At 37.0% G+C, this 20,631-nt stretch overlaps 3 protein-coding genes, 1 long non-coding RNA gene and 7 other non-coding genes across 17 annotated transcripts in view; all 11 read left to right on the top strand.

Moving 5' to 3' along the window:
* Positions 1 to 1,719, top strand: part of osbpl9 (oxysterol binding protein-like 9) — a 39,022-nt gene extending 37,303 nt beyond the window's left edge. For all 6 annotated transcript variants that reach the window (XM_060881732.1, XM_060881731.1, XM_060881733.1 and 3 more), the window contains one exon: positions 149 to 1,719. In XM_060881732.1, the coding sequence (XP_060737715.1) occupies positions 149 to 223 (75 nt within the window). In that variant the 3' untranslated portion in view covers positions 224 to 1,719. The remainder of the gene's footprint in view (positions 1 to 148) is intronic.
* Positions 1,720 to 2,192: 473 nt separating this feature from the next.
* LOC132853546 (uncharacterized) lies at positions 2,193 to 4,819 on the top strand. 2 transcript variants are annotated; one of them, XR_009649180.1, is made up of 11 exons: positions 2,193 to 2,233; positions 2,628 to 2,671; positions 2,916 to 2,947; positions 3,117 to 3,153; positions 3,342 to 3,385; positions 3,571 to 3,619; positions 3,802 to 3,849; positions 4,024 to 4,044; positions 4,206 to 4,285; positions 4,454 to 4,502; positions 4,691 to 4,819. It is a non-coding gene; the product is annotated as an uncharacterized LOC132853546 (long non-coding RNA). The 2 variants fall into 2 exon arrangements; XR_009649179.1 differs by having other exon boundaries at positions 2,195 to 2,233; positions 4,224 to 4,285.
* On the top strand, positions 2,472 to 2,555 carry LOC132854255 (small nucleolar RNA SNORD74). Its single transcript, XR_009649238.1, has one exon. It is a non-coding gene; the product is annotated as a small nucleolar RNA SNORD74 (small nucleolar RNA).
* LOC132854250 (small nucleolar RNA SNORD75) lies at positions 2,769 to 2,838 on the top strand. The gene has a single exon (XR_009649233.1). It is a non-coding gene; the product is annotated as a small nucleolar RNA SNORD75 (small nucleolar RNA).
* LOC132854249 (small nucleolar RNA SNORD75) lies at positions 2,980 to 3,049 on the top strand. The gene has a single exon (XR_009649232.1). It is a non-coding gene; the product is annotated as a small nucleolar RNA SNORD75 (small nucleolar RNA).
* Positions 3,428 to 3,505, top strand: LOC132854253 (small nucleolar RNA SNORD79). The gene has a single exon (XR_009649236.1). It is a non-coding gene; the product is annotated as a small nucleolar RNA SNORD79 (small nucleolar RNA).
* Positions 3,658 to 3,742, top strand: LOC132854256 (small nucleolar RNA snR60/Z15/Z230/Z193/J17). The gene has a single exon (XR_009649239.1). It is a non-coding gene; the product is annotated as a small nucleolar RNA snR60/Z15/Z230/Z193/J17 (small nucleolar RNA).
* On the top strand, positions 4,323 to 4,385 carry LOC132854248 (small nucleolar RNA SNORD78). Its single transcript, XR_009649231.1, has one exon. It is a non-coding gene; the product is annotated as a small nucleolar RNA SNORD78 (small nucleolar RNA).
* Positions 4,540 to 4,613, top strand: LOC132854254 (small nucleolar RNA SNORD47). Its single transcript, XR_009649237.1, has one exon. It is a non-coding gene; the product is annotated as a small nucleolar RNA SNORD47 (small nucleolar RNA).
* A 1,209-nt stretch (positions 4,820 to 6,028) lies between the features above and the next one.
* On the top strand, positions 6,029 to 12,863 carry tor3a (torsin family 3, member A). The gene is made up of 6 exons (XM_060882011.1): positions 6,029 to 6,378; positions 6,561 to 6,683; positions 8,849 to 9,114; positions 9,543 to 9,718; positions 10,168 to 10,292; positions 10,484 to 12,863. Exons 1-6 carry the CDS (start codon positions 6,213 to 6,215, stop codon positions 10,729 to 10,731), a joined length of 1,104 nt encoding a protein of 367 aa, XP_060737994.1. The 5' UTR covers positions 6,029 to 6,212; the 3' UTR covers positions 10,732 to 12,863.
* Positions 12,864 to 13,546: 683 nt separating this feature from the next.
* Positions 13,547 to 19,740, top strand: calr (calreticulin). Its single transcript, XM_060881560.1, has 9 exons — positions 13,547 to 13,785; positions 14,192 to 14,293; positions 15,669 to 15,872; positions 15,969 to 16,063; positions 16,164 to 16,373; positions 17,881 to 17,994; positions 18,446 to 18,589; positions 18,683 to 18,775; positions 19,205 to 19,740. The coding sequence occupies exons 1-9, from the start codon at positions 13,692 to 13,694 to the stop codon at positions 19,409 to 19,411; spliced, it is 1,263 nt and encodes a 420-aa protein (XP_060737543.1). The 5' UTR covers positions 13,547 to 13,691; the 3' UTR covers positions 19,412 to 19,740.
* The last annotated feature ends 891 nt before the right edge of the window (positions 19,741 to 20,631 follow it).

The raw sequence follows: 20,631 nt of genomic DNA, 5'->3' as shown, positions 1-20,631 counted from the left end.
TCTTGCTCTCAGTTTGCATTTTGATCAAGTTGTTTATACCTTATGCACTATCCCCTTTATAAGTGGTTAATGATTAGTTTTTCTGAAGAAAAACAGCATCAGAGTACTTTAAGTTTGTCTGATGTACGATTTTTCTCCTTTCTTGCAGCTGTTCCATGAGGATGGCGAGTGCTGGGTTTATGATGAACCTCTTCTGAAGAGAATGGCTTCACTACGACACTAGTCCAGCTTCTCTGAAACAACCGAGTCTAAGAAAAGAACTCTTTTACAATTCACCTTTCATGTGAAGCCTTGGAATGACTGATGAACGAACAATTAAACAGCTTTGCATTTTGGAAATGAATGATAAGAACTAGACTCTATACAAGTAAATATCAAATAAAAAAATACTCCTTTCTCGCCAACTGCACCACTTCCATGCTCCACTGCTCCTTTAAGCTGGAAAAATCCCACACCACAGAACACACTGAGGTAGTTAATGGCTCTTTAACAAGCCAAAAGAACGCTTTTGTTATGTCAGGGTGGGTCATTCCCACAGGTATGTTGTCTCTCACTTCGGGGCAAAAGAGTTTGTAATTAAACAAACTGGAAACAGCGTTCTGTATCTCAGGGAATCAGGTGACTGAGGAATGAAGGCTGTATCTCCTGATGTTTTGAAAGCCTTAGGTGGAAATACAACATGGAAGAACTTGACTCGCCTACAGCTAGCTACAGATATTTATATATACATATATAGAACTTACAATTATATATTATATGATGTCCTTTTTTGCCTTTTTGTTCATCTGCAATAGTAATGGTTTGAAAGTATGAACTTGAAAATGTCAGCATAACCATTCCGTTTAATTCCTCTTTGTTAATCATTAAATAGAAGAAAACCCCATGATCAACTTCTTTTAAAAGGTTTTGCATCACATCATGTGTAGCTGCAAATGAGGACCATTAAAGGAAACAAAACATTAAAATGAGGAACAGGTTACACCTGAAGGAACTCGGTTTGATAGTCTATCATGCTGAAAGTCCATTTCAATTCAATTACTCATTGTTTTTAATGGATAAGTTAATTATTTAAAAATTAGCACTGTCCAATGGCAGTATGAATGCATAATTATGAAACGTATGCAGAGTATGCCATGTAAGTCAACAGTCATCTTTAAATGCCCCTTCTAAACGTATTTAATTCATTTATCCTCTCTCTCTCTGGTTCTCTCACCTTCACCCTCTTCTAGATTTGCTTTTTTTATTCTCTCTATATTATAATTAAAGCAGATGTTACCAAATACATGAAATACTTTGAATACTTAAAATGTCCTAATGGTAAACTCATGGATATGTTTGAATTTCACAAGGATTCCACAGGCATGTGAGTCTAAATGTATAGCGATGCTGAAGTAAAACTATTAGGATCCACATTCTGTCTTGAGATTATATTGAACTTTGCACTGTTGGTTATTTCATGGATTGAACGTTGTTGAGAAGGATTCAAAAATTTCAACAAGTCTAGTGAATCAAGGTGGGCAAGCAATGGGTTATTAAAGGAAAACCTTTTCTTATGTTTGTAAATTTGAAATTGAGGCCTTGCCATATACATACATTTCACTGTCATGCAGTGTTGCTTTGCAAAAGCAATCTACTGTTTTCCTCTCATTTGACATAGCCACTGATTATACTAGATTTTCTTGTTTAATGATGCAAAATATTAAATCTCAATGAGACCAACTTGAGTCTTTTTTTTCTTTCTTTCCCCAAAACCCCTATAAAACTTCCTTGATATGTCCTGTTTTTTCTGCTCAAATACAAATGAAGAATCGTTGAAGGAATCGACTCATTGAACCGTCTCGCGTATTTAAAGATCCGTAATATGGTATATTTTACATTTTAATAAAGAGTAATATTATTGGTACATTGAATACGTAGAGCATTTATGCATCACCTTAGGATCAAATGAATTGCAATACTTTTGATAAAAATTGGCAAACAGTCTTTGACAACCAAAAGAGTCGACTCACTGTTGAGCTGAGTCACTTGCTTCGACTCACAAAGAAAAGGAGACGGAATTAACGTCTCTACAAAATTACAGTTAAACAGTTCGGCACTGCTATCTAGTGTCTGTAGTTTGTATTGCTAGCTAAAGCGCCATTTTGAAACTTCCCATAAATCATTGCGGCAGGTAGTATAAATGCTCGCGTGCCCTTTCCTTCTGCCTCATTCCCACATGGTGTGTAAGAAAAAGGTCAGTATGAAATGTTGCTTAAATGTGTGTTTCTAGTAGTCGTGGTTTTTTTTTTGTTGTTTGTTTTAGTAAATATTTAAGTACTTGTGTAAGGTTTTTTTTTTATTCGTGTGGCTTGTACGAGCACCTTTTTAATGAGTATTTCTAATAATAGTCTATTAGCTTAGCCGTTAGCTGCACTAGCTAGCTAGCCCTCCCTGTAGCTTGCTTTGTGTTTTATAGCACTCGGTGCATTTTGCTTTTTTGTATATGATGAAAAACATGTTGGTAGGGACATCTGAACAAATCTGATGAATGCCAACATTTCTGACCTTGTGTATGGACGTTTTATTGCACTTTCTGCATCCCACGTGGCAGCAACTCGGCCTCAATTAACCTCCTCTTTCTTCTGCAGAAGCTGCTGGATTGAGCATTTCGTCTTGGCTGATCTGGCTTTTGGTAAGTTCACATCCATTGAGTTTGTTAATCAGCCATAAATGCTGCGTATTAAGTGCTATAAATGGTTATAAGCAGTGCTTTTACTCGACAATGCACAAGCCCGTGATGAACAATGAGTAAGAGTAGTGGACAGAAGTGGTTTCTGAAAAATATACATTTCTGAGGCTTAAATGTGGTTTGCTTAGCGTTGCTGTACATGTTTCAAAGATTAATTATATAATTCAAATATTTTTCCTCATTACAGCATGTAGAAAGAATGGATTGCTTTAACTTAAGGTATGTGCAGCTGAAGATTTGCCCTACTGTATTGCCTGTGATGAGTGAAATGAATAAGAGTAGTGGACAGAAGTGATTTTCTGAGAATTTGAATCTGAGGCATCTTTATCCTTTTTTATTAATGTTAACATTGGCAGCAAAGCTTACTCGGGTCCTCTTTTTATTGCAGTGACCATTGGGCATCTGTATGCTGTACTCGTATACAGGTGTGTTTTTGTCTTTAATGTTTTATTTCTAATGTGTGCTCGATGATGACCTTATTTGCTACTCTTGATCCAAGACTGATGAAATTGCAACCACCAAATTTAATCTGAGGCACTGTTACTTTACTAAAGTCATAGGAAATGCACTAAAGTTGTTTCTTGAAGTAATTTTCCCATCAATTTCTTCCTAGAATGACCGTTTTTGTGACGATATTGGCTTGTTAAGATGAACGAGGTAAGCTTATGGGAATTTGTTAATCCTGAAGTGTCTACCATTTGCTGTTTATGATGATTGTTAAATACAATGGGAATCTCTCTGAATAAGAGTGAAAGAAATAATTGTACTGAAACAGTAGCATGTTGTCATAATAATGTTGGTCCTTTTTTAGTATGCACATTTATAAGTGTTCTTTCCCAAAGGTTCCTGTATGTCAAGTGCATGATGTGGGCCAGTGAAGTTGGCTTAATGGTAATTATATTTAGTTTTCTCTTCTCTGAAATGGAACTTTGATGCAAGTGATGACTGCATAGTTCAGCAGAATCTCCATGTAGAACCATGTGCAATGTCTTTCGCTCCTAGCTGATGTATCAAGTTAATTTAACTGTACATGATCACTTTTACTGCTTGTTCTAAAAAATAATCTATTGCAGCGTGTAGATGGTGTATGAAGGCTGTGATGTTTTGACGTCTTGTACCAGGTATGTAATCATGTGGTTGCATGGTCTTTTTTTAAGTTATCTGGAGAGGATGATAATGAATCAGGTCTCTGATCTTGTTGAGGACACATCTTAACCACTGATCTGGATTTAAATGTTGTAGCATTTCCCAGTTGCAGTATTCTTGCCCTAATTTAAATTTTTTTTCCCCCTTAGTGTTGCTGTCTGTAATGAATGGTGAGTTTTTGTTTAATACTGATTTTGTTTATTAGCTCACTTGACCAGTGGGATGATTTAATGTCCATTGACTTTTCCCATGGAGATTGGATATTAGCTCTGTCTGATGGTCCTTTTAGGTAGCTTTTAGACCTCATTGGGAATATTTTCTATTCTAACAGGAGTCTAATCCTTGACAGGTGAAGCTGTTTGCATCCTATAACCCTAAGGGCCCTATTAAAGCATGCTGCGTCTTTACCAGGTTGGTACACTTATTAAATTATTAGCCCACAATTGGGGTTCAGTGATGTTTTACAAATGTCTGACCTGAACACAAATGTGGACAGTCTCTTGCTGATGAACCCATGTTTCTATTTCTCTGTAAGCTGTTTTTTGATTTACCCAGATTAACTTTAAATATCCATTACAGGCAGGGTGTATTGGAGTCTACTGGTCAAGTTGAGACTGACATGGTACAGGTGAGAAGTTATGATGGCTTGTAAATTGTTAACCTGTGACCTGTGATGAAGAGATTCTGCCAAATGAATCTGCTGATTATACCCCTTTCCGTTCCACTTATTGCTGAGGTCACAATGACTACATATTCTGTTTGCTAGTCATATAAAAGTTTGATTGCTTACTTTTGCCTTTCCTCCTCTCCCTGCAGCAGTGGCCCTCACCACAAGCTTGTGATCACCTGGACTGGGAGGGTGATGTTCTAACACATGCTCATGAAGGGAGAGATTATCAAGTTAATGGCTTTTCATGTGTTGAATAAAAATTTGAAATGAAAAAATGTTTCATTTTTTTTCCCAACCCAAAGTTAATGTGTCTAGGGGCACTTCATAATGTTTGTGTGGGGTTTTTTTTTTTTTTTTTTTAACCGTTAAATTACAGGACTGGTCAGTGATTTTTAATTCTGGGTGTGTGCTGGTGGTGCATAGATCCCTTGTACTGATTTATTGATGACCTTTAGCTGATTGTTTCCAAAAATCATTTAAAATTGGGTGTGCCGGATTTGCTGCTACTTGATGGGATCTGTTTTAGTTAACACTTCCAAATTGATCATGTATTAAGCAACCAGGAAGTTTAAGTTTGTATGGTGAATCAGACTAATCAGAATGTTTATTGGCTGTGTGACACATGGTCCTGAAGAAACGTCTCTTCGTTGTGTACTGCAACAGCTATATGTTGAAATAAGATTCCTGATGCACAAGGAATTTGGTTCCAGCTGTTTGACATAAGTATAGCCATAAGACTACTAAACAAGACGATGCCAATGTGACAGTATTAGTAAAATGAATACAGAATATAACCGATCAGTTATGTGCCTAAATTAAGTGCATGGTAGTACATTAATGTACAATATGCTTTTGTACAGCATGTGTGTGTAATGTATACGGAGGATGTGGTGACTGAGTTCAGTACTTGTAGATATGAGGCAGGGAATATAATTATGGTGAGTTGTTAATCAGGGTGATTGAAGTTTTGGTAAACAACGTTCTGTAGCACCTGCCAGAAGGAAGGAGCTGAAAGGTTGTGTCCAGGGTGTGAATGGTAAGTGGTGATTGATTTTTTTTTTTTCCTGCCATGGTTCTGGTTCTTGTATGGTACAAGTCTTGGGTATTCTGCATGGGGACACCAGTTATGTTCTGCAGTTTTTACTGTGCGTTGCAGTCTGTTCCTGTCCTGTTTTGTTGCTGCTCCAAACCAGATGGTGATGTATGGATGTGCACAGGACAGATTCAATGACTGCAGTGTAGAACAGCATCAACAGCTCCTGTGGCAGACCATCTTCCTCCACTGATGTAGAAAGTACATCCTCTGCTTGGTCTTTTTTGATGATGGAGTTTTTTGCCCTTTTTATTTCAGGTCTTGGGAAATGGTAGTAGCCAGAAACCTCAGTAATCAATGGTGGGGGTGGTTAGGAGCCTTGTCGAGTATTTTCTTCTGTTGTTCAGATATAAGATGTCAGTTTGTGTGTAATCAAGCCAACTACAGGAAATCCTAGGTTTGTCGTCGCTGGTGCTACCGGAAGTGACGCAATAGTTCCTTGGCAACCTGTTTCGGGAGAATATCGATGGTACGTTTTTACGACCGTGGTGTTGCAGGCTGTCAGGAGATCTGAATGGGATCAAAAAGAGGGTTATTTCTTGCTTAGTGACTAGACGGCGTTTCTGTCGGTCCTCATGATTGTTTTAGCTTTTTTCTCCGCGCTATTGGCGGTGCCTGTTAAAGCGGATTTGTTTCACTTTGACAGCATCTCAAATGTGTCTGTTTATTACTTTAACTACCTCTACTGCCAAGTTTGGGAAGGAGAATGTCATCCGAACCAAGACGATGCGACCCAACAAGGTAGGGACGAGGCTCTGAAAGGCCGCGTTTAGGTCTGGGGGGTTTCCAGTGTATCCAGATGTGACAAACAGCTGGGAAAACACAGCCATTGCTTTTAGTTTCAGACCTCACTGTGCTGGAGGCAGCTTTAGGGATATTTTATCATTAAATGTAGAAATGTGGTGTTTTTATGCTCTGCTCAGTGCCTACAGGGAACGTGTGGTCTTGGGTTTCTCAGGATTATAAGGGCATGTTGACAAGTTGGTACTGCAGCATTGGACAATGCTGTGATTCAGGAGACTGTCGAATTACTAACAACATCACAGGTATAGTGTTACATGGCACCATTGTATTTTTTTTTTAAACAGTGCACATGAAATCTCAGTTTCAGATTATTAGGTAAATGTACAGTACATATCACAGACACACGTGCGTAAATATGTACAGCATCTCTTAGAAGTGAGTACACCCCTCATAATTTTGTGAATATTTTATTATATATTTTCATGTGACCACACTGAATAAATTTCACTTTGCTGCAGTGTACAGCTTGTATAACAGTGTAAATTTGCTGTCCTCTCAAAATAACTCCCCACATAGTCATTAATGTCTAAACTGCTGGCCACAAAAGTGACACACCCTTAAGTGAAAATGTCCAAATTAGGCCCAAAGTATCAATATTTTGTGTGGCACCATTATTTTCCAGCACTGCTTTAACCCTTTTGGGCATGGAGTTCACCAGAGCATCACAGGTTGCCACTGGAGTCTTCCACTCCTCTATGATTACATCACAGAGCTGGTGGATGTTAGAGACGTTGAGCTCCTCCACCTTACGTTTAAGAATACCCCACAAATGCTCAATAGGGTTGCCACCACACGCTTGACAATATTTGAACCAAATAAGTTTATCTTGGTCTCATCAGACCACAGGACATGGTTCCAGTAATCCATGTTCTTAGTCTTCTTGTCTTCAGCAAACTGTTTGCAGGCTTTCTTGTGCATCATCTTTAGAAGAGGCTTCCTTCTGGGATGACAGCCATGCACACCAATTTGATGCCGTGTGCGGCGTGTGGTCTGAGTACTGACAGGCTGACCTACCACCACTTAAACCTCTGCACCAATGCTGGCAGCATTCATACGTCTGTTTCCCAAACACAACCTCTGGATATTATGCTGAGCACGTGCACTCAACTTCTTTGGTCGACCATGGCGAGGCCTGTTCTGAGTGGAACCTGTCCTGTTAAACCAATCTTCTGGTTTATCCCGTCTTTATGTAGAGCAACAATTATTTTTTTCAGAGCCTCAGAGAGTTCTTTGCCATGAGTTCCCATGTTGAACTTCCAGTGACCAGTATGAGAGAGTGAGTGATAACACCAAATTTAACACACCTGCTCCCCATTCACAACTGAGAACTTGTAACACTAATGAGTCACATGACACCAGGGAGAGAAAATGGCTAATTGGGCCCAATTTGGACATTTTCACTTAGGGGTGTACTCACCTTTGTGCCTAGGGGTTTAGACATTAATGACTGTGTGTTGGGTTATTTTGAGGGGGCAGCAAATTTACACTGTTATACAAGCTTTACACTGACTAATTTACATTGGAGCAAAGTGTCATTTCTTCAGTGTTTTCACATGAAAAGATGTAATGAAATATTTACAAAAATCTGTGGGGTGTACTCAGTTCTATGAGATACTGTGTATATATGTGTGTGTGTGTGTATGTATGTATAATATGTATGTGCGTGTATGTATATACAATAGTAAATAATATGTAAGATAATATGAAACTAAGATAAATCATGATGTCCTGGCATGACAAATGATAACTTTTCCACCTTTAAGATGAAATAAATTAAATGAACAAATGATTAAAAAATTTTTTTTTTGTGGAAAAAGGGGGAGATTGAAGAGAGTTACCATTAACTGTAGAAGTGTGCACACCCCTAATCTAATACTTTCTTGAAGCACATTTTGATTTTATTACACTGCTAATTTTTTTTTTAGTTTATTAGTATGGCACACCTTGGCTTGGCTATATTTTTTTGCAAAAACATTTTAGATCCATCAGATTGTAAGGGCATCTCCTGTGTTAGCTGGTTCCAGGTCATGTTTACAAATGTTTACTTGGACTCAGGTCTGGGATTTGGCCAGGTCCTTCAGAAACGTTGATTTTGACTTTGTTGTTGTTCTGGATATATGCTTCTTTTTTTTTTTTGTTCATCCTGAATAGTCACATCCCCAATTTTCAGGCTTTGCAATAAGTAGGTTATTGTAACTTTTTTTGTTTAATTTTTCCTATTTTCCCCTGAAATGTTTCTGGTTGTTTTTCATTTAATTCTTATGTTGTAATTTCCAAGGGTGGAAAAGCAATTTATTTATTGTTCTGACACAATGTATATTTGTTCATATTTTTACATTACAAAAACCTACCATTTTAACAGGGGTTTTGTTTTGTTTTATTTTCTTCTGGTGAAATCTACAATTAGGTCTAGAGCGGGATCTACAGCTAAAACTTCATGGGCAGCATCTGGCTCAGTCTGTGGTCCTGAAAGCAATTCAAGGCTTCATTAATAACCCTGAGTCCAATAAGCCCCTGACTCTGTCATTCCACGGTTGGTCAGGCACAGGCAAAAACTTTGTGGCTCGGATGGTGGCAGATAACCTGTATCGTGATGGAGTGAAGAGTGAGTGTGTGCGTCTATTCATTGCCCCATTCCACTTCCCACATGCGAGACTGGTGGACATCTACAAGGTGAGCCATTCTCACAATGTCTTTATGCAAACTTTACTGTTTACAATCAGTTAATTTACCTTCACCGAGTGTGTAAACTGCTATTAGGTATTAGGGAGTTCTGTTCACTTTGAGAGAGAGAGCTGTAAAGTGTGTTAGAGAGGCATGTAGTGTAGAATCACATGTTCTGTGCTATAGAGAGAGAGAACAACCAGTGTGCCTTATTTGGTGGGTGTATATAAATTTAGTCATTAGCTGAAGGTTGGTGATATTATACATGCAGAAAATGGCCCATTGTTCTGCAGATAGGCTCCAGATCCCTTGTAAACCTGATCAGTTAGAATAGTTGTATAGAGGTATAGTTATATTGGTATCTTGCGCATAATGTATTTTAGCAACTGTGTTATTACAATATAAAAGCTATTATTCATTTTAACACGTGTTTTTAGGGCCAGCTGAGGGAAGCTATTAGAGACATGGTTCTCCGTTGTCCACAAACACTTTTCATTTTTGATGAGGCAGAGAAATTGCACCCTGGGCTTATTGATGCCATTAAGCCCTATATGGACCACTATGATAATGTGGATGGGGTTTCCTACAGAAGAGCCATGTTCTTGTTCCTCAGGTTGGTGTTTCCTCATCATGTTTAATTATTTGGATTTGAAAAACAAAACAAAACTAGAAGGCTAATAAAGCATATGCTTTATATTAGAGATTTTAATACAGCTGCTACTCTAATTATATGAACTGAGTGTTGAGCACTATAGGATCTTAAGTCTGAGGCTTGGAGCAGTGCTTGAGGAAAAATAAGTCAAATAGGCTACTATAATTGTGCAAACTACTTCTAAGCACTACCAGCATACGTTTTTGCATCCTTCTTGGTTTGTGTGAATAAAAGTAAAGCAAACTTTTAAGGTAGTGGTTAACTCTTTGAGCATCTACAGTATCTTCTAGCATCTGTGTTCTCAATTCAGAGCTGCGAGAAATAGAGACACAAAAACACAGTAAATAAAGTAAGGGTGTACATCTTTTTACATGCAATTCTATTTAAAACATCTTAATCTGTTTCTGTAGTAATATTGGTGGTGCAGCTATTAATGATGTGGCGCTGGACTTTTGGCATTCGGGCCAGAACCGGGAGGATATTGGTATGGAAGATCTGGAACATCGACTACGAGCAGAATCTATGGAGGCTGAAGGCAAGTGCTCTTGCAATGAATACTTACAACCAGACTGACATTGACTAATTGATGCACTTCTGTATAATTAATAATGGTCCATTGATATTAAAAATACGTTTCTGTGAGCCCCAACTGGACTGATTCATTATAAGTGAGATTAATTGTTCTCTCTCACTCTCTCTCTTTCTTTTTCTCTCTCTCTCCTCTAGGAGGATTTGCCCAAAGTGAGCTTATGTCAGGGCACCTGATTGACTTCTTTGTGCCATTCTTGCCTCTTGAATATCGTCATGTTAAACTCTGTGCTCGGGACGCATTTGTTAGCCGTGGTGTGGAGCCTGATGAGGCAACTCTGGACGAGGTGGCTAAAGCCATGCTGTATGTACCCAAAGAAGAGAAACTCTTTTCTGCACAGGGCTGCAAATCCATCCCACAACGAATCAACTTCTTTTTACATTAATAATAATGGAATAACACAAGGTCACTAAGCCTACATGAAAAGGTTCATGCATACATAACAGCAAAGCTAAAATAAGACTGTTACCAGATATTTATATGCCACTTCACAGGCCCAGGGTTCCCAGGTTGATCCAGAGCTTGGGTTACTATGTATGTGGAGGTCCTCATGTTTTCACCATCTCCATGTAGATTTCTTCCTTCCATCTGAAAACATGCTGGCAGTTTGAATGGCTATGCTAAATTGCTTGTTGGCATGGACCACTGGTGTCCCCATCCATGACACATTCCCTCCTCATGCCCACATCCCCCCTCAAGCCTCCTCAAGGCTTCAGATCCAGCACGACCTGGCCAAGATAAAGCTGTTACTGCAGATGAAAGTTTCAATGAATATCTAACAGAGTTAGAAAATGGGGGAAGTCGTGGCCTAATGGTTAGAAAGTCTGACTCCTAACCCTAAGGTTGGGGGTTCGAGTCTCGGGCCGGCCACGACTGAGGTGCCCTTGAGCACGGCACCAAACCCCCCTAACTGCATAAATGGTGTGCACTTTGGATGCACTGCTCCGGGTGTGTGTGCACTTTGGATGGGTTAAATGCGGAGAACAAATTCTGAGTATGGGTCACCATACTTAGCTGTATGTCACTTTAACTTTCAAAGGGAGAGCCGTTACTAGATCCCATTGAACCGAACAACTTTTTCTTCCGATCCGTTTTTCCCCTTTTATTTCCCCTTTTTGTGAAAAATCAAGAAATAATGTAGGTAACAGTGGATTTAAAATGATTCATAAATGATATGTTTTTAAAGATAAATTAAAGGAAGGTAAGGTGAGTCAGTTATGCTGTGTATACTAAAGAAAGATAATGTAATCAAATTAAATTTTAAATCTTAGCATACAAGTTTATTAGTCAACATTATCCAAACATTAAAGAGAGCATTATTGGGGCTTATACCACTAATTGCATTGTGCCTGATAATGGAGGCTCATTGCTGACTCAGGCAGACTTTGTCCTACCCGAGTGGTTTGTACTCTGGTTCTGTTTGCTCTCCACCCATTTGCCCAGCTTTACTGACAGCAGATATGACATACTGCCACACAACATGTTTTGTTTGTTATGTAACACTACTGCTAAAACATCCAAAAAGCAGTTTGCTCTTGAATGCACTTCTTTTCAAGAACAGCAATTTCAGACTCTCTAAAACTCCACTTCTTTGTTGCCTTATGAGCCGGTTTTATCTGTGTGAGCCTCTGTTTTATGAAATGCTGTTATGAAAATTGTTTTATGAAAATGATTTATAAATGACTGCACAACATTGTGGACATATAGTCACCCAGGTTTTCCATTAGATCGCTCGTGAAATTTACAAGCACTAATTGTTGTGATTCTAGTTAGCTAGTTTTTACAAAACAAAAAAAAGACACCTGGTTTAGCTCACAATTCTGTTTTCAAAACCTGCAATCTCATGGAGGACACCATAAATATACAAGTTAATAATATTGCAATTATTTATTTTTTTTATTTAAATTTTTATTTTATGTAATTATTTCATGTAAATGTGCTGTGCATGAATGCCTTACATTGGATAATTTGTGTTTTTTTTCACGTTATATTGATGTATTAACATTCAGGTGATGTTGAAGAGAAAGTAAAGAAAAGCAGAAAGTGTAGGTCAATCCATCATTTATTAGCATTACTGTTGTTTCTGTTACAACAAAAGTCTATTTTTCTAGAGAAAAATACCAGATTATGACAGCAATAAGAACAATGCATAGTCTGGGGTTGGTGTGTACCCCTTAAAACTCTAACCTCGCAATTGTATTTTTTTTCATAAACTATGGAAATACATGGTAGTGTTTACATCATGGATTGAAAAGTAATATGCTGAAGTGAAAAAATGTAACAAAGTTTGATATGAAGTTATGTTGTGTCAAAAAATATTCCAAATGTACATTTTCATTCTGGATGGTTACAGTAGTAAGCGTTACATTTATATTTAAAGAATTGTCATTTTTATGTATATTTTGAACACTTTATAACACTATTTAACTTTAAGACCTCTGTGTCATTTTCACTTTGTCACCAGATGGAAGTTCTAAACCTTTTGTGAATTTAATTTTAATTCATTTTAGCTGTTACACATAAAATGTTTTACAACGGAACCAGTATTGTGTCCTTTTTATTACTATTCTTATGCTTATGCTGATTTTCACATTAGAAAAGCATTAACCATTTTCACCAGTACATTGACATTCCATACAGCTAGCAGAATAAATACTAACTTATAGGATATTTTCAGTCACTATAAACAAATTATTTCTTTTATTGCCTATGGACTACAATGAAGATCCAATTTCTTTTCATATAAATGGAAATCTTTACAGTTGATGTGCAAATGATTTTATGACTATTTTAAATATCAAGAAACCTTTAATGCCAAGGTTTATTTTTCTCTCATACTCTCAATTTATTTCAGTGGCATTATTATTTCAGATAATATGTTAAAATAGAAAAAATAAATTAAGTCACAAAGAGCTACTGTATAAATATCATTAATAGGAGCAGCTGGGAAATAATCTTTACCCAAGTGGTATTTAATTACGGAAAACCAATAGCTTGTGTGATTTTGCTTTCTCCATCTCAAAATCATTAGTTCATGTCCTCTTCTTTGGATTGCTGGTTACCTACATGGACACACTGAATTGGCCAAAGTTTGCTTTCCATCATTGATCTACTCATGATTTGATTGGTCGGAATCTGTGATCCCACCTGCTCGTGCTCTGGGCCAATGAAAGTAGGCCATCTGTTCTGAGCCAAGAGGAGAGCCTGGCAAAGTGAAGAGGATCTAGTTGATTTAGAAAAGCACGTTGCTTGATATCGCCGATATTAACGTGTTTTTAGGTGGCATTATAAGCTAATTTACACGTCGTCTAGTAGACTGTTGAGAGCATTTTTTTTTTTGCCACAATGACAACGCTATGTTTGCTTTTCATGAGCTTATCGTTAGCCTTATTAGCTGCAGAACCGACCGTTTATTTCAGAGAGCAGTTTGAAGACGGGGGTAATGGCTGTTTTATATTTAAACAATGATTCAATAACCTTATGTATGTGTTTCTTTCTTTTTTAAAGAATGTATCTAAAGTTAAACGTAGTCTTTGAATAGAATTCACACCACTACAATGGCTGTGCTACCGACATTTCTCTTAGCTGTTGATAACAACATCATCTTAGACAGGGGTTTGTTTATATGTGTTGTCTTTCTCTCGTGTAAACATACAGTCTGAAACATTGGAAATATGAATATGAATGAAGACCTGCGTTAAAGCTGAATATTATATGTTTTTAAAACGCGATTCCTTTCAGGGAATCAACACTACATGGCGTCACACTTTCCTCCTAGACGTTTGGTAACAACGCAGATGCTTTAAATTAAGTAAACATTTTGTATTCATTCTCTGTTGGTGTAGATGCTTGGAAAAGCCGATGGCTGGAATCCACCCACAAATCCGACTATGGCAAGTTTGTGCTGTCGGCTGGCAAATTTTATGGCGATGCAGAGAAAGACAAGGGTGAGACGGTCCTTTTCTCTTGAATGCTGACATTCTCGTGTTGTGGATTTGATGCACTTTTTTTTTTTGTCAACAGTTCATCAAATCTCTAAATGATGCATCTTGTATTTTGTAATGCAATAAAATGCACCAATCTTAGGGGGGGAAAACAAACACACACATGACTGGGGTTCCATTCTTATTATACTATAAATACTTATGTAAAGGAGGAAGACATTTTAAAACTTATGTTGAAAGCAAAAATTAGATGTTTTTATATTAGTACTTTTTGTGTTTGGGTCAATTCTTTACTGAATATGAAACATGGTTAATCTACTTCTGGTGCATCCCTTTATATATATATAAGTACTATAATAAAAGAAATATAAAATGAAATTAATGGACATGCTTTTTTTTTGAAAATAGAATTAATTTTGTTCAGATTTTTTGGATACATACACAACCACACGGTGTGACGTGCAGCACATTGCAATATTACTTTTATGCCTGGTTTGCACTCACACAGTTCATGATAGCACACATCTGTTAGTAGGAGTATCCCCAGGCATGAAAAGTGTTTGTGTCCTTACTGTTTTCCCAAAACATTGATTTATTCAAGGTTGGTCATTTCAACTCATGTTTTCTATCTCAGGTGTCTAACCCGCTGCTAAGTAATCAAAAGATCACAAAGTATAAACTTAGTGTTTTTAACATAAGCCTGTATCTATATTTCAGATAAATAAGTACTAATAAAACATTGCACTTGGATAGCAGCAATTTTGTTATATTTTACCTTGAAATATTGTTCAAGAGAAAGTCACAATTCAGTTCTCATTTGTTCTTATTTTTAAATATATTAGTAGATTGACTGATGGGGCAATACAAAAGTACAAAGTTCTTACACAAATTGTAACTTAAATGATTAAATGACCCCATCACTTTTTATTAGGTAACTGAAATGGCATAACACTTTTATTAAATTGTAAAATGTACATTTTCTTAGATTCACTGTTAAATTTTTTTACGGTTTTAATTTTTAAGCATTACAAGGGCTAAATGATACCACAGTCATGTCAAACTCATTACTCTATTTTATTGTATTAAACCCAATGCTTAAAGTAGACTGCAGGTCTGCATAAATTATTTGGCCAAACTGGTAAAATTAGAATAGTGATTGGTAAATTGCATACGCCATTAAATATTGAATATTTGCGTGCTATTGCAATAACCTTTCTTTCTCTGTACATTTTTTAAAAATAGGTATGGATAGACTAAAGCAAGGAATTTTGTTGAATTCTTCGTTTGGTAATGATGTGTGTTTAATGTGCACACACTTTATAAACTTAGACCTGCTATAGAATATCATTGAACTAGATATTTTCATGTTGTTCCACAGGCCTTCAGACCAGCCAGGATGCTCACTTTTATGCCATCTCATCTCGGTTTGAGGACTTCAGCAATAAGGACCAGCCACTGGTTGTGCAGTTCACAGTGAAACATGAGCAGAGCATAGACTGTGGAGGAGGCTACATTAAGCTTTTCCCATCAAGCCTCAAGCAAGAGGAAATGCATGGAGAGTCCACATACAATATAATGTTTGGTGAGAAAGATTTCTTCTTTCTTAACTAGGTATCTGATGATTTTAAACTAGGAATAAAGAATAGAGGATATTTATTGACGATATGCTCTCTTTAAGGTCCTGATATCTGTGGCCCTGGCACTAAAAAGGTTCATGTCATCTTCAATTATAAGGGCAAGAATCATTTGATCAACAAAGACATCAGGTGCAAGGTAAAGTCAGTTCTACATGGTATTCCCAGCATACTAATTCCATGTTTTTGATGAGCTGTTGGAAAAATGACCTTACTAACTTTATGATGTTAATGACTAGGATGATGAATACACCCACCTGTACACGCTAATTGTTAACCCAGACAACACATATGAGGTGAAGATCGACAATAAAAAAGTGGAGTCTGGATCTCTCGAGGATGATTGGGACTTTTTGCCCCCAAAGAAGATCAAGGATCCAGAAGCAAAGAAGCCTGAAGACTGGGATGAGCAGGAGAAGATTGATGACCCTGACGATAAAAAACCTGAGGTGAATAATATTAAGAATAAAGTGTTTAGACTTTAAAGAATTAGAGAATAAATTTTTGGCTAAATGTAAATTTAGAATTGCTTTTAAGACGCATACAAATCCCAGACTTTATGTAGTAATTTGGTTAGATTCCCCCTAAAGAATCTTATATAATATTTTATATTAATAACCTCTCTGTTCTTGATGTACTGTAGTTTGGTGTTTGGATCAAATTTGTCAACACAGTTTAAAAGCCATATTCCATTCATGTAACATCACCTCTCACACACATACACATTGTCTTACAGCAATTTTGACAAAGACTTATGGTTGAAGTTTGTTTTTAACAAATGTAAATAGTGAAGTCAGTGCTTACATACCTTTGCACACTGCTGCTCAAAAAAATTATGGAAACACTTAAATTACACATTGGATTTCGATGAAATGAAATACTTGAGTTAAAAATACTTGCATACACTCTGTAATATGTTGTGAACAGAGTGATTTGAAAATGGTCAGAAGAAACCCATTAAGGTTGGATTCAAAATCATAGTAAACTAACTGAAATTACAGGCTGATCCAACGTGCATAAATTTCATCACAACAAATACAGGCCCCCACATGCCTGTATGCTCCTGATGAGATGGTGCACTGGGGGATCTTCTCCCACACCTGCATCATGGAGCTCCTGGACATTCTGTGCTGTTACTTGGCAGCTTCATTTGGTCCAATACATAAGGTTGTCAATTGGACTCAGGTCTGGAGAACATGGGGGGCAGTCATTCACATCAATGCCTTATTCATCCATTAGCTGCATACCACTCTGGCCACATGAGTCTGGGAATTGGCATGCACCAGGAGGAACCTAGGGCCCATTGCTCCAGCATGCTGAAGGTTATTTTGTATGGCTCTGGCACTGTTCCTCCGGTTTCTTCACACAAAGAAGCAGATTCCAGTCCTGCTACAGGGTGGTTGTTCTGTGGCCCTATGCAACTCTCCCTTGCCTGTCTCTTTGTATCCCTCCATGCTCTTGGAGCTGTGGTGGGAGACACAATAAACCTCCTTGCAATGACGCGAATGGTTTTGCCATCTTTGAGAAACTGGACTACTTGTTTAAAATGATTGGGTTGTCGTTACTGCCTCATGTTTCAAGTAGTGACAAGGACCCTAACAAAACTAGAGACAAATTGGTCAGAAAGGATAAGGAGTGGGCAATTGTCTGTGGCCACCACCTGCAAAACCATTCCCTTTTTGGGGGGGTGTCTTGCTTTTACCGCTCCTGTGTACCTGTTGTCACTTTGATTTGCACCAAGCAGGTGAAACTGATTTACAATCACTTATGCATCCTAAGTGAACAGATTGATATCCCTTAAGTTTAATTTACTAGGTGTTTATACTCTTATGATGAAGTGTTCCTTTTTTTTTTTTTTTTTTTTGGAGCAATGGATTTTTAATCCAAATGATGTTTATATCCACATAAAATTAGATGGTTTCCCATGAAATGATGATTGTCTTTACCTTTCTACAGGACTGGGATGAGCCTGAAACCATTCCTGATCCTGATGCCAAAAAACCTGATGACTGGGATGAAGAGATGGATGGAGAATGGGAGCCTCCCATGATTACCAACCCTGACTACAAGGTAAACAAAGCTCTAAGTAAAATATAGCCCATTAAAAAATATCGCCTATTTTAATTTTCTATTGGCATTGTACAGAAATCATGTATATAATCAAACATGAGGGACACACTCAGAGGTACAGTAGATATTCATTAGTTCTGGTAGATATTCAAAAATGTACAGTATGTGTTTAATATTTTGAACTGGTCTTTTTTGTTATTATATCTAAACATGTTCGTGCATTTGTTTCCGTAAACAAATGTTCGCCTTCAGTTGTCTTATTCAGTATAGCTTTTCAGATTGTTAATCATTTAATATTTTTGGCAAAATATTATAATCTTTCCACATTCAACAAATGTGTTGTCTGTAACAAATTAGATTAGAGTTTCATTGTGTTTTAACTTGAAATACTGTAGCATAGTAAAACAGCTGTTATTTGTATACCCATAAAATGGATTTTCCTCTTTGGTAGGGTGAATGGAAACCAAAACAGATTGACAATCCTGCCTACAAAGGTAAATGGGTTCACCCTGAAATTGACAACCCTGAATACACTCCTGATTCTGAGATCTACAAATACAGCAGCAATGGAGTGATTGGACTGGACCTGTGGCAGGTATGAATGTTATTAGTGCTGGTTATGACTTGTTTCAAAGGATGCGTTCCTATTAAATTTACTAATCCACACTATTTCCTTGTTTTGGAACAGGTGAAGTCTGGCACCATTTTTGACAACTTTCTCATTACCAATGACCCAAAACTGGCTGAAAAGATTGCTGATGAGTCTTGGGGTGCCACAAAGGTAAATTCATACATGGGTTCAACACTATAAACCTATACTTAGTTTAATTTTACTTAACATAATCTTTATTTAGATGAAGATACAGTTGTTTAGCATTCTAAATGCAATTACAAGACATGGTGCCTTTCACACAACCAAGTATACATAATTTTATATACATGAAGCAAATTTCTTACTATTTTGGTGCAAATATTGACCTGTTTAAACACTGAAGCCAAAACAGACTGATGGTCATCAGTGTTTAACATTTAAACAAGATATATAATCACGCCTTTTATTTCATAATATGGAGCATTACTCTTCTCTGAATACTAATACATCTATCCTACAGCTATATTTAATTGTGATGTATATTTTGTCAGTGATATTATGTGTGGTGAAGTGTCTATCAGGGTTTCTTCTTGAGATAAAGCAATCTGTTTTTAACAGGATGCTGAAAAAAAGATGAAAGAGAGTCAAGAGGAGGAAGAGAGAAAGAAACGTGAAGAAGAGGACAAGAAAAGGAGTGAAGAGGCAAAGGATGAAGCTGATGAAGAAGAGAAAGATGAAGAGGAGGACGAGGAGGAGGAAGATGATGACGATGATGAAGAAGATGACGAGGAAGGAACAGACTCTAATCTTAAGGATGAGTTGTAGACTTGAAATGAAACTCCTGCTATGCCTCCTATTCTCATTGGAGAACTGTGGCAGAGACATGTTGAACATTCCTTTGTTTCTCAGCTCAGACATTTAACATTCAGTTCTGGTGCTGCAAACATATTTATAACTATACCATACTTCATTGAGCTTCGTCAGCATAACCATAACACCATAAAGTGGTGTTCAGAGGATATGAAATAAGAGGAAATGCATACCTTTTTGTAACGAATAGTGATCATGTACGGGACCGGGAAATTATGTAACATTGATAAAAGAAGGCTAAAAAAAAAAGATGGTCCACAATACCTCTATGAACCACTACTGTGTCACCGTTTTATGTTCGGTTCATTTCATTTTTGTTAGTGTGTTAGCTGAACATTTAGGAGCCTGAAATTCCAGCAGATTGCTGTTCATTTTCCATCCATAGTGCAATATGCTCAATCTAAGTATGTTGTGTGTGTGTGTGAAAGCGAGAATCCTTGTATGCCCTTTTTTTTTTTTTTTTTGTTAATTCCAAAACTTAACCTCAAACAGAAAACATGATTGTATTGTTAATATTTGAAATAATTCCTTGCCCCTTGAACTTGTGTGGATTTTGTTCTTCTGAAGAAACTATATAGCTGACATATTCTGCAGACCAGATATAAAAAAAAAAGTTATTTATTAGGTTCAAAAGATTAACAAAGAAAGTGTATTATGAAACCAAGCTGTGGATTGATGTGGCCCTTTTGTATCATTTGTTTCAAACCTGCTTAAAGTTTAAGATGGCATTAATTTGCTGGCTTAATTTGCAGTACTCAGTTTCACTTATAGCCTTCTTCCACCAAACATGTTTAACCCATGAGAAAGCAATACTTAAATTATAAATAGATTTACACATATGCAGTTGATCAGTGAAGACATCTGTGGTCTATTAATGTTGCCTTTTTCATTAGAGCTGAAAGTGTTAACTAGTTACAGAAGCTTATAGCATTCACTTTATCACTTGAATTGCATCACTGTTTTATTCATTCTTGTGCTGATCAGTAAGGTATCAGATGTCTGACACCTTACACTTTGCTCTATAAAAAGTTTTATGAATTATAATTTTATTTTTTATATTTGTAACCTTATAGGTCCAGTGCAAAACTGAAACCAACTTTTGTCCAAACGGGCCTTGCTGGTTGATTATATTTGGGAACAGGGGACAGTTTGAGCCTAATTATTGATTTTGGATC

This window comes from Tachysurus vachellii, chromosome 11 (genome assembly GCF_030014155.1).
Source record: "Tachysurus vachellii isolate PV-2020 chromosome 11, HZAU_Pvac_v1, whole genome shotgun sequence".
NCBI lineage: Eukaryota > Metazoa > Chordata > Actinopteri > Siluriformes > Bagridae > Tachysurus > Tachysurus vachellii.
The sequence above is the reverse complement of the archived record's forward strand: the minus strand, read 5'-3'. Positions and strand labels throughout refer to the sequence as shown.